At 40.5% G+C, this 13,502-nt stretch overlaps 1 protein-coding gene across 1 annotated transcript in view; it reads left to right on the forward strand.

The window, feature by feature from the left end:
- Positions 1-13,502, forward strand: part of SNX25 (sorting nexin 25) — a 158,697-nt gene that overhangs the window by 142,713 nt on the left and 2,482 nt on the right. Inside the window, exons 16-18 of the mRNA XM_039542197.1 lie at positions 3,194-3,260; positions 7,546-7,727; positions 11,011-11,111. Of these exons, the coding sequence (XP_039398131.1) occupies positions 3,194-3,260; positions 7,546-7,727; positions 11,011-11,111 (350 nt within the window). The remainder of the gene's footprint in view (positions 1-3,193; positions 3,261-7,545; positions 7,728-11,010; positions 11,112-13,502) is intronic.

Genomic DNA, 13,502 nt, shown 5'->3' on the forward strand with positions numbered 1-13,502 from the left:
ACAGTGAACTAATCACAAAGAAAAGTAGTTGGTGTATCATATTGAATGTGCACGTGTCAAAGCAACATAACTTCCACGTCCATTATAAAAAAGTGTATTACTCGAAATATAACTAAACTACATAGTAGACTTGAAGCAACAAAATAGTAGAATTATTAACTTATTTGGTGCTGGATCTTTCATACCTTACATGTCTGAGTAATGGCTGTATGATCAGGTACATGGACAGAAGCATCAAACAGAACTATTTTGTGTCCACTAGAAGATGCATCTGAATATAGCCAAACATAGTGGTTGCTTAAAAAATATTTTTATCAGAGCAAATCATAGAATATCAGGGTTAGAAGGGACCTCAAGAGGTCATTTAGTCCAATCCCCGCTCAAAGCAGGACCAATCCCCAGACAGATTTTTTCCCCAGGTCCCTAAATTGCCCTGTCAAGGATTGAACTCACAACCCTGGGTTTAGCAGGCCAGTGCTCAAACCACGGAGCTATCCCAGCCCCCATCAGTGCTATGTATGATTTCTGCAAAGTGGGATTAGATAGGCGTGAGCGTATGGGCCTTTGCTTTAGGGAGCTGCCTGCACCTTAAATGGAAAATCCCTCCTTCTAATGGAATGAGTTCTGCTTCTGGTCTTTATTATTAGATCCTGTCTTCAAAATAAACTCCTTTGTTTCTGAAAAAGCTTAGGTCATCTGCTCACTTCCAACCTCTAGATCGAGGGAGCATTTTTGGTTTTTTACAAAAACAGAAAACACACACTTACACATTATTAACCTTTACTATCACGAATAGCTCCATTGATTTCAATGGAGCTACTCATGGTAGTAAAGTGGAGCATACATGTAAACATTTGCAGGATCAGGGCTCTCATCAATAGCTAAAGAACTAGGAGTCAGGAGAATTCTAAAATATCACACTTTTCAAAGTGCTGTAATTACATGCCCCAATTGGAGATCTTTGCAAATACAGATCTTTCCCAAGACACCATTGTTAAGAGAGTGAAAATTTACTGAGGATTTGACAGTTAGGAGGGAATATTCAAATTGTTTCCTTCAGTTATTCTTGATGACAAGAAGCTGCCTTTTTTCTTTTTGCAAATGTATCCAGAATGTCAGTGCCATTGATGAATACCATATATCCTATTGTTAGAAATACGAGTGCAAAAAAAGGCTTAGGGAGTAGTGCTGGGCCACAGTTAATGGAAACATTAAGGTTATGTATTCTTAAAAAAAGAAACCCTTCCAATACAAACCAAAAATTAACAATGTAGATCTTCACCTATATCTAAAAAGATTTTTTTAAAAGTGGAAATGGTTTAATAATTATTATTTCTACTCCTTCCTATGATCTAAACTTCTCCTTGGCTATCCATAAAGAATAAAGAGAAACATATCATTGGAACAATCACAGTTCATCCTTTCTGTCAGAAGGAAGAAAAGTCTAATTCTTCATTGGCTTTGATGTTTGTAGTGTATAAATCCACTAGACATCATGTTCCAGAATATGAACTGTTTCTTCCTATTTTTCTGTTTCTGTAAATTGAAAACTTGAACTAGTGATTCCAATTTAACATGGTTCTTCCTGTGCTATTGCCAGTTACACCCAGGCTATTTTTGCATGTATCTTGTTCTTGGTAACATATGATTTTCCTTATTTTTTATTTCTATTTGTGAACTTACACTTGGTGGCCCCTGATAGGAAGGTGGCAAAGTTGAATCAAGTCATGCAAAGTCTAAGTGCAGTCTTAGGCCTTTGAGCACTTCCATTGTTAGTCCTTGTTGGACAAGAGTAAACCACTATTAGTTTACTCTTAGTAGGGTTACCAGATAGCAACTGTGAAAAAATGGGACAGGGGGTGCGGCGTAATAGGTGTCTATATAAGAAAAAGTCTCAAAAAACGAGCCCGTCCCTTTAAAAATGGGACATCTGCTCACCCTAACCATTATGCTCAACATTGTCCTATTTCTGTTCCCATTGAAGCCAATGGGAGTTTTACCACTAACTTCAGTAGGAGAAAAGTTAGGCCAACAGTGATTACTACTGAATATCCCATACTGTGTTTTTCTTTTCTTGCTGGCCAAATTGGGATAGCAGTAAAAGGCCCTTTATCAGACAATAAGCTACAGTGCTACAGCATTCTGTTTCTGGCCAGTCTAGCTTTTGGGGATCTCTGGGCAAGAAAAGCTCCCATAGTTTACCTCCAACATGGTCAAATCATGAAAAAAATAACTAACGTAATGATTGAACCTAATGACTGGAAGACTCTAAATGAAAGGGAAAAAAGTAACTATAGAACTTTGTTAATTGTGCTACTGATGCACATTTTGAAGAGACAGTCCCATGTGGCTAACTTACTCATTTCTGGTGTAATTCACTTTCTGCAGAGGAGAACGTCTAATTAATTTTTGAGATGCAGATCAATAGAGGAAAGAAGTGACCAAACTTTGTGAGAAACTTGAATGGTTTCCATGGTGTCCAGTTTGCTGAATGGGTTTTTAAGGCTTTTATTTCTCTTTTAAGTAGCACAGGGTAGTTCAGGCTTATTCAGAGAAAAAAACTCACTGCATTTTCAGTCTACATATAGAAAAAAATATAATAGTTTCTTCTGCTGCCTTAATGTTTTCTGGAAAATAAGGTGTCCCACAGTACTTACAATATCAGTGCTTACACTGTTCCAACCCACTGTGTTAGATATTTGTTTAATCTTTTATTAAAATGAAAGTGCTGAATTACAAACACTGCCCGCAAAAGTCTCCTGTATTCCATGAACTCTGGGCAGCAAGCTACACAGGTTTACATTAAAGAGGACGTGAACCACATCAGTAACTCTTAATATGTGGCTGGGACTTAATCTCTAGTTGAAATGGAAATGCTGCTATCAGATACAGCAAGAACAAATATCCCAAATCTAAAAGAAGTGTGTTATTTCTTGCAATCCCAGTCCAGTCACCCTTATTCTTTCTAGAAAGTTGAAGGCGCTAGTAAAGTAACCCAAAAATAACAGTATAGTAGGACAGACAGGAAAAAGAAAATCAGAAGTGAAAGAACTATGTATGTAAAACTTGAAAAGTGAAACCTTAATACAGATAATAGTATATAAATGTATCGTAGTTTCTGGGTTATGATTGTGGAACCTAGAGAGTTACTGAATGTCTGGTCTTTCTTTTCTTTCCTTTTTCATTATTCTAGTGTTTAAGTGGGTCAGAAAGACACTAATTGCACTAGTACAAGTCACTTTTGGAAGAACTATCAACAAGTAAGTAGCGGTTACTTTAACTCTGATCCTGGAATCATTGCTGTATGAATAACTAACTGAAAGCAGACTATTTGAAAATCTCTATAGACATTCTGTTCATATAGTTATGGCTCAGCCATTGTTGTCTTACTGAAACTTAAAATTAAGTTTATTCTCATGTTGATCAGAGGGGAATCTAATACAGACATACAAAATGAATCAAGAAGGGGCTCCCAAGGACCCAGGTCAAGGTTTAAATTAATGAAATTGGAGAGCCAGGGACCAGTCATCCCTCCTCCTTCTCTGGCTGGCCAATGAGTGGGTAGAGTCTCTAGAAGAATAGGGGCCACCCTGCATTCCCCCAGCATGTGCTCTCTTCCTCCCCCTTTCTACTGGGGCTGCCCAAATCACTGCTGGTTCCATCAAGTTTCCCATCCATTGAGGCAAGTGTGTGGCATTATGGTTGTGCTCATATAATCTGTACCACAGTTCTGAACTCAGGATTGTTTCACAGGGATTTGCCATTTGTGGAATTAAATTAGAAAAGAGCAAATATATTTCATTGGTGAGAAGTTGGCATGCTATAAAAATGGTCTGCTCCTTTTTCCTTAAGAGTGAATTAGCACCTCACAGCTTATCAGATGCTATCCTGTATTTTCTGAAGGAGTTAAACATTATGCTGATTTGAATGGCTTTTATTTTCTTAGTCTATCTGCTCTCTTAGGAACCCACAAAGACTTTCCCTAGAGCTAAAACCTAGATTTTTGTTTTAAGCTGTTTCGTTGTACAAGAGACTGTAAATTTACCTAAGTGACAAACAATTTTAAGTAGACAGTATGAGTGTGATTTATTTGTAAGGTAAAATAGCAACATGTAACTATTCCTGTGCAAGCCAAAATGTCAGTTTTTCATTAGCATGGTTTACAACTCCAAGAAGACTTTTCCATGTTGTCATGAGGTTTAGGCCTGCAAAATGTGGCCATCACAGAGCTGGGTAAAAAGCTGGAAATCTCTTCATGAAAATTGTTGTGGAAAAACTTATCATTTCTTGGTTGAAAAAATGTTGACTAATGTAGCTCTTCTGCCAGGTGCTAAGGCCTGTGGTAAAATAATTATTCGACAGAGCAGAAATTTGGTGTCAAGGTATTTTGGTTTTTCCTTTCCATGGATCTTTGCTTGGTTTCATAACCAGAGCAGGCTCTAGAAAAGCTTTTTAAAACTACTTTTTAAAATGAAACATAATTTGTTACTCTCCATTGTCACAAACTTTTGAAGCTTGAACACTACATTTAAATGTCTGTGCGATACAGGAGGTAGGGTGACCAGATGTCCTGATTTTATAGGGATGTCCAGATTTTTGGGACTTTTTCTTATATAGGCTCCTATTACACCTACTCGCCCCCGCCCGGTTCCAATCTCTCATATTTGCTATCTGGTCATCTTAACAGGAGAACCAGGGAGCAGTGGGAGAGTGGGAAATATATAAGCCCTAGGCTAATTAAGGTGTGGTTCCCTGTAGACTAGGGAGGGTTGCTACAGGTTAATTGGAGCACTTGTAGTCAATTAAGGCCCTGTCAGGAACCTAATAAAATCCCCTGCTTCAGGCAGTCGGTATGTGAGGGAGGAGAGAGAACTGGAGCTTGGAGGTGTGTTGCTGAGACTTGAAAGACCACAGAATCAAACTAAGGGAGACCCGGCAGGGAGACTCCCTCCCCCAGCATCTGAGGACCAAGGGTAACCCTACCGAAGGGGGAAGAGGGGAAGAAACCTGCAGGGGTTGAGAGGAGCTGGGGCTCAGAGTGTGGAGTAAACCCAGACCCCTCCCTGCTTTCCTCCTCTACCACCTTCCTGGGCCACTAGCAGAACCCTCAGCGCCCCAAGAGCAGGGGCAAGGAGTGGCGTCTTAGCTCCCCGCCAAGAAAAGTGCGGGACCCACCATACCAACATCGCCCATTTTGGCACAGTCTGTTATCCTGTTGGTTTGGGGAAAGGTGTTGGTATAAAGCCAGCAGAGAGGACACAAGCAGACAAATTCGAGTAAGTCAAAAGTTCTCAAATTGTGGACCCTAGTGCGCTTGCTGGTGGTACATCAGTAGCTGGTTGGCCACATTGTGCTAGCTCTCCTCCTTGGTATCCGTGCTAAATTGCATTAAAGACAGCTAAGCTACAATACGGGTGAGAGTCTGTGCTGCGCCTCTGAAAGGTGCTTCCCAGGAACGATAGGGGGCGATGGTGGCTTTAAGCTATCTTTTTTACCCACCCAGTTCTGAGCTGCTCCATGTATCCTGGCATAATTTAGATCATATTGGAAGTCTGCCTGAGTTACAGCAGCTTCGTGAGCTGCTTTGTTGGGTCATAGCTTTGCTTGGAATCTCTTTGGCACTGCATGCTGGGCCCCCATCACTGGTACACCACCTGCGCCGGGGCTTGACAGATGGTCCTCCAGAAGGCAGCCTTATGACAGTCTTCCATAGTCATTTTGCTGGGGGAATCCCCTGTGGCCAGACTGTGTCACTTTGTCACTTTACCTGTAAAGGGCCAGAGATGGGGTAGGGACTTTACCCTAAATATTTCTTCAGTAATTACTTTTCTGTGTAAACAATTTCTGTAGTGGCTAAGAGATGTTAGGCAATAGTGAATAGAAGGGGAGGTAGTTCATGGGCTGTTCTCTCTTTTTAGATGAGGTCCACACTATGAACAAGTTGAAGAACGCCTGATATTACTCCTATATAAACCTGAAAGTCAATGGGAGTTGAGTGACTAGCTCCCATTTATGCCTCTGAAAATCTCCCCCTAATCTCTGAAGACCATAACTCCATATTAAAGATGAAGGTGTTGCAATCTGCTCCATCTAATGCTAATTACATGTGCTCCTCAGGATACTGGCAAATTACCATTTTGGAAAAGTTTGAGCACTGGGAGTTTGTATTATAACCTGGCAAAGAGTTCTGTGGCACCTTATAGACTAACAAACGTATTGGAGCATGAGCTTTCATGGGTGAATACCCACTTCATCGGATGCATGTATTATAACCTTGGAGAAAACCTCCATAAGTCAATCAAACCAAATATTTGTAAACATCAGAATTACTGTAATGTGTTTCCATGTCAATGTATGTTAACTCTTATTCGTAAGTGAAAAATCTACTCACTGACAAATAAATTGGGCTATTTGTCATATTGCACTTCCAAAAGTCTGTAAACTTCAATTATTTCTGCAGTACTTTCACCCAGCTGAAAGATCACTGAGAATCTGACAAAGCAATATTTTATCTTATTTTAGCGGCGATGCTGTCACACAGGTAGATAACACATCCCAGAAATCAAATAACAGTACAGGCTGGTCCCCTCATCCTTTCAGCAGCTCAGGTTGCATATGCCAGAATTGCTTTAACAGCCTCCCACAGACATGGAAAATCAGACAAGAAATAATGGCAAATATTGTGGTTGAGCCCTGATAGACTAATGGCCTGTGACAACAGCTACTTACTGAGTTTTAAATTGATTTTTTTCCCCGTTGTATTTTCACATAGTGCAAATAGGTAGCAAGAAAAATGTTATCCCTGAGAGAGGGAATGTATTTGTGTGCGCACACTTTGAGTGGGGTTTTGTTATTGTTGCGGGTTTTTTGTTCACACGTCTATTTGTTTGTTTTTAAGGACTTAAACTGTGTTATGATTTTTAAATTGTGGTGTTATAGCAAAGCAGTTAGTATGGTAGGTCATTGCTCTGGAGCTGGTTTTATATCCCAGAACTTGTGTTCTTTAAGCGAAGAGTGCTTGAGATGATACAAATAGCCATAGGAGGAGGTGACCAGCTCTATCAGTCACCATGGTTACAGCACAGGCTATGAAGAAGCTTCCTGGGTACATTTCTGGAAAAGCTTCATCCTGTTTTATCCAGCTGGAACATATGCCCATACTATCAGGGTGTGGTTCCCGACTACCATTTTACTCCTCAGTGTGGCTCTTCACCCTCCTCAGCTTTTCCCAAGCAGTGAGCCTTTGTACAAGGCCCCACAGTGTGCTGCTACCGTCCGCTCCTTTAAATGTGTGTGTTCCTTAAATTGCATTGAGTTCCATCTTCTTCACACCCCAGTATCATACGTTTGGAACAACCCAAGCCACGTTTCCAGTAAGAGTGCATATAGCTGAATAGGAAGTCGGGGGCACTGGCCAAATCATCTGATATCATAGACTGATAAACTGGCACCATTTTATGAAGTTTGTCTTGTCTTCCACCATTTGTTTGTGTAAAATCTGAAGTATGAATTATGACACATTCCCCTTTACATTTCTTTTTAAAGACAAATACGTGACACAGTAAGCTGGATATTCAGCGAGCCAATGCTTGTTTACTACATCAGTGTATTCCGAGATGCTTTCTGGCCAAATGGAAAATTAGCAGCCCCAACAAGATCCAAAGGTGAAGAGCAAAGTCAGGAGACAAAACAGAGAGCACAGCAAAAACTACTTGAAAACATTCCAGGTGAGAACATCAGTGTTTCTCTACATAACCACATATGAAAGAAGTAAAGGTTAGCCCAACATTTTTCTTTTTGCAGTTTAGATCGTACTTTCTAATGCTGAAAACAGGCACAATCTTGATCTCAGCCCTTATCCCTAGTGCCTCTGGAAAGTAAATTGCAGCACTGCTCCGTGCGGAATGGGACTTATATGCCCATGTCTAACACAATTAAAAAACTGGTAGCAAAGTCAGTAGAATCTGACTCTTCTCTTCTGGCTGAGATTTCAGAACCAGCTTCTCCCATCTCGCATTCTATCCTCATATTTGATTTTTACCTCTAAGCTTCAAACACTGCTTTTAGTTTGAACCCTTTCATGAGGGTGTTAGATCAATTTTAGTGACTGTTCACAGTCATTCCTTAGTGTCTCATTTGACCTTTGAAACTAAATAGATAATAATCATTTTTAGAATAAGATGATAAAGCTAATGCAATTTAAAGAAAGTAAAAGAAAAGCAAACAAAAAACAATACTTATGTGATTTGGGGGCATCAAACTATGCACATAGCTGGCATATGTACCTGTGTGAACTGCTTCCTGTTATTCTTGTCTGTAAGATGAGAGTTTAAGTAACTTTTTTCCAATGTAGAATACAACAATTTAGGCATAGGACCAGGAAAATAACCCAGAATTCCTGTCTCCCAGTCCCATGTTCTAACCACTAATGAGCAGCTTAGCTGAATACACTAAGCTGTTCCTACAGATTTACATCTCTTTTGCATACATTCAAAACAAAGAACGTTTTAGACCAAAATTTTCATACTCTGACTTACAAGCTTCTATATAGATTTAGGAGCCTAACCTAAGTGGCCAGATTTTCAGAAGTGCTGATTGCCCATCAGATCTCTTTAGCTTTATTTCGTAGACATGGTGTCTGCACACTGAAGCTGAGCTATATGTTCCTGGCTAGATTCTAACTGCTGTTAATATAGTTCCAGGTAAGCTTAGCTTGGCACAGGTCTCCCAGAGTGGAGTTCTGCAGAGGCAATCTATTCAGAAAACTCCATTAGTGACAAATACCTTCATTTTTTTCCCCCATTTATACTGTGCTGAGAATGTTCTTCAGTTATTTGGAGCTTGCCTCTACACTGTTGTTGTTGTGCCTAGGGTGACCAATATTTTCTTCCTCTGATCTGGTCACCCTAGTTGTGCCACACATACAGCATGCCAGTATCATTTGGCTGTAGGAATAACCCCTACAAACTGATACTCTTCAGTGTCTAGTGGTCATAAAACACTCATCCCTGTAATTTTCTTTCTTATTGTTTCAGTATCCCTCTTTATCGGTGGAAAAGGTAGCACTGCCTGCTAAGGTTGCCAGATACTTCCCAGTATAACACTGTGATTTCAGTTGCTTATTACTTTGCCAAACTTTAACCATGTGGTCATAGGCAACCCTAATTCTGGCATTTCATAACTTTTGAATGCTTGATTTTGCAACCTTAACATTCAGTTAATGTTTTTGTGTGTAATTAGTGTGTACTAAAATCAACCTTCTCTATATTTTTAGACCTACTATTGTTTTATCAAGAAACCAAAAATACAGAAATCTTCATTTATCTACTCAGCTCAAGCCAGTCAATATCCTCCCACTGAACCCTTTTCTCTTACTTTTATATTAGATGTAAATGGTTGATTATTCTGTTGACAGGAACTCATAAAACCTGTATGCTCTTGAGTTTGTTTGCAGGGTTAAAACTTGAGTGAGTCTACTATCACCATCATACGAAAGCCCTGCACAAAATTAGAGCACACACACTTTCCCCAAATGAAATTATTCTTTTCTTTGAAATAATTAAATATAAATAACACAATATGCATTCACTATCCATATGGTATCAGCAATTTGCAAGGAATTGCTTGAAGGCTTGATTTGAGCTTTAGGGAAAAAATGGTTAGAGGTTTATCCACATTTACTAATTTGCCACTTCCTAACACATTCCCACACACCCTCAGTGGATAGTATTAATGTTTTCAAGCCAATACTTGTAGCTTCTTCCTCTTTTGAGGATTACCTAAGCATTTCCACCTTTCTGCTATACCATATTTCATTGTAGGCGAAGTTAAGGTAATCTTTTCCTCCTTTATTCAAGAAATGTTATCAACTTTCGGGATTTGTTCCTGGCACTAAAGCTCAGGAGATGTAGCTATTTGTTAAAGTTTGTGACTGTCTTCTTCCAAAGAAGCTGAATATCTGGGAATATACAAATAATAACCATATAGTTTTCTGCCAGAAAAACATCTTATAACTAGTGACTAGGAAATTAATAGTAAATCAACTGATAATTGTGAAGGTAGATTTCAAATTTTACCTAATATAACTTGAATACCCTACTACCTGATCTCTCCATCACCTGCATAGAGCAGGATTAAATTATATATTTGACTGCTTCACTAAGCTTTTGAGTAATTTGTAATTTGTGTTCAACAGGCAAAACAACACAAGGTGTGCATGGAAAATATTTGACATATAGTATAAAGCACATCATAATAGGTGTTTGGTACATTATACATACTTGTCTTAACATAACTTGGCTTACTTGGCTTCTTCATGAAAAACACAGGATGTCTAGGGGCTTATTTTTTATGTAGCAAATTTTTTTATGTATGCTGCATGTCAACCAAAAAAGCCCTAGTTTTTCCTTCCTAATAAGACTTGTTTAATTCAAATTGTAAATAATTTATCTAGAAATTTTTTCACTGTTCTCTTTATTTGGGGATATGTAGGCTTTTTAATTTAGAGAGGCAGCACTGTGGCAAAACTCTGAGCTCATCTCTCTCTCCTCAAGTCACTTGTTCAGATGATCAGAAACTGATATTTTCAACTACTTTAACTAATTGTATCCCTTATCTACTCATGTTGTGTATGTGAATATTTGAATAACATGAGAATACAGGCCTGATGCTCTGCACTGCTAAGCACCTAATATGCCCTGTATATCTTTGGGAATAGCACTCAGAGAGTGTTGCCAAAACAGCATAAACAAAATTCTGATTTTAAAGATCTTTGATGCAGATGCTTAAGCATATGCCTAATTTTAAGCATGTGAGTAGTCTCAGTGACAGCTCATATGCTTTAAGTTAAACATGTGCTTAACTTTCTTGCTTAATAGGAGCCTGAATATATAACTCTAACCCCCTGTCATGGTATGTGGTGTTTTCTGGTGCACTTGCCATTAAGTAATTGTAAGCAGATATGTTTTATCAACATCATTATGAAAATGCAATCTAAAGTGTTTGTTGCAGATACTCTACAGAGCCTTGTTGGACAACAAAATGCCCGTCATGGTATAATCAAAGTGTTCAATGCACTGCAAGAAACTAGAGCCAATAAGCATCTATTATATGTGAGTAACCAGAATGTTATCTGTTAATTTTATTATCTTATTAAGTTCTGAACATTCTAATGGCTCATTATTAGAACCTTTCAGACTGATTTTTTCTTGAGTTTGTACAGTACCTGGCACAATGAGGTCCTGATCCATCGCTGGGTCTCTAAGGTGCTATGACAATAAAAATAATTGGTAGGCTCAGAAATGTCAATATGCCGTTTTCTTGCTGAGATTTCTTACATTTAGAAGGTTTTTCAAGGTGTTTAAGGATTTCTTTTCAACTAAAGGGAAGTTGCAAAAATCTGCATTTACATTCTCATTTAGCCTTTCTAATTTTGCATATTGAACAGGTGTTTAAAAAAAAAGTAGTTTCTGCTTGAGACAGAAATGCAACTTTGTACTGCTTTCTACACCTAATACAGATCCCCTCTTACTGTATGTCTACACTAGGAAATTAGGTCGAATTTATAGAAGTCGATCTTTAGAAAGCAATTTTATACAGTCGATCGTGTATGTCCCCACTAAGCGCACTAGGTCGGCGGAGTGCGTCCTCAATACCATAGCAAGTATCGACTCATGGAGTGGTGCATTGTGGGTAGCTATCCCACAGTTCCCGCCGCCCATTGGAATTCTAGGTTAAGCTCCCAATGCCTGATGGGGCAAAAACATTGTTGCAGGTGGTTTTGGGTACATGTCGTCATTCGCCCCTCCCGCCGTGAAAGCAATGGCAGACAATCGTTTCGCGCCTTTTTTCTGTGAAGACACCATATCACAGCAAGCATGGAGCCCACTCAGCTCAGCGTCACCACTGCTGTTGTGTCCTGGGTGCTGCTGGCAGCAGACGGTGCAGTAGGTCTGCAAACCATCGTCATCCACCGCTTCTGCTGCAACTCTGCTCTCCTGGTGCCATGAATCCACCCTGCAGGTCCTCTCATCATTCGGTATAAATAGCTATTCTCGTGGCATCTGTCGTCATCCACTGCTTCCGCTGCAACTCTGCTCTTCTCCCTCCTGCAGACACCATACCACGGCAAGCATGGAGCCCGCTCAGCTTACCGCTGCTATTGTGAGCATTGTAAACACCTTGTGCATTATCCTGCAGTATGTGCGGAACCAGAACCTGCAAAAGCAGGCGAGGAGGCGATGACAGCGCGATCACAATAGTGATGAGGACATGGATACAAACTTCTCTCAAAGCACAGAGGCCCTGGCAATTTGGACATCATGGTGGTAATGGGGCAGGTTCATGCCGTGGAATGCCATTTCTGGGCCTAGGAAACAAGCACAGACTGGTGGGACCCACATAGTGTTGCAGATCTGGAATGATTCCCAGTGGCTGCGAAACTTTTGCATGCGTAAGGGCACTTTCATGGAACTTTGTGACTTGCTTTCCCCTGCCCTGAAGCACAAGAATACCAAGATGAGAGCAGCCCTCACAGTTGAGAAGCGAGTGGTGATAGCCTTCTGGAAGCTTGCAATGCCAGACAGCTACCGGTCAGTCGGGAATCAATTTGGAGTGGGTAAATCTACCATGGGGGCTGCTGTGATCCAAGTAGCCAATGCAATCACTGAGCTGCTGCTGTCAAGGGTAGTGACTCTGGGAAATGTGCAGGTCATAGTGGATGGCTTTGCTGCAATGGGATTCCCTAACTGTGGTGGGGCGATAGATGGAACGCATATCCTTGTCTTGGGACCGGACCACCTTGGCAGCCAGTACATAAACTGCAAGGGGTACTTTTCAATGGTGCTTCAAGCAATGGTGGATCACAAGGGACGTTTCACTGACATCAACGTGGGATGGCTGGGAAAGTACATGACACTCGCATCTTCAGGAACTCTGGTCTGTTCGAATAGCTGCAGGAAGGGATTTACTTCCCAAACCAGAAAATAACTGTTGGGGACGTTGAAATGCCTATAGCTATCCTTGGGGACCCAGCCTACCTCTTAATGCCATGGCTCATGAAGCCATACACAGGCACCCTAGACAGTAATAAGGAGCTGTTCAACTATAGGCTGAGCAAGTGCAGAATAGTAGTAGAATGTGCATTTGGACGTTTAAAAGTGCGCTGGTGCAGTTTATTGACTCGGTTAGACCTCAGCGAAACCAATATTGCAATTATAATTGTTGCTTGCTGTGTGCTCCACAATATCTGAGAGAGTAAGGGGGAGATGTTTATGGCGAGGTGGGAGGTTGAGGCAAATTGCCTGGCCACTGATTACGCGCAGCCAGACACCAGGGCGATTAGAAGATCACAGTAGGGCGCGCTGCGCATCATAGAAGCTTTGAAAACCAGTTTAATGACTGGCCGGGCTACGGTGTGACAGTTCTGTTTATATCCTCTTGACGAAAATCCGCCCCCTTGTTTCACTCTACTTCCCTGTAAGCCAACCGCCCTCCCCCCTTTG

Source organism: Mauremys reevesii, linkage group 5 (genome assembly GCF_016161935.1).
Source record: "Mauremys reevesii isolate NIE-2019 linkage group 5, ASM1616193v1, whole genome shotgun sequence".
Taxonomy (NCBI): domain Eukaryota; kingdom Metazoa; phylum Chordata; order Testudines; family Geoemydidae; genus Mauremys; species Mauremys reevesii.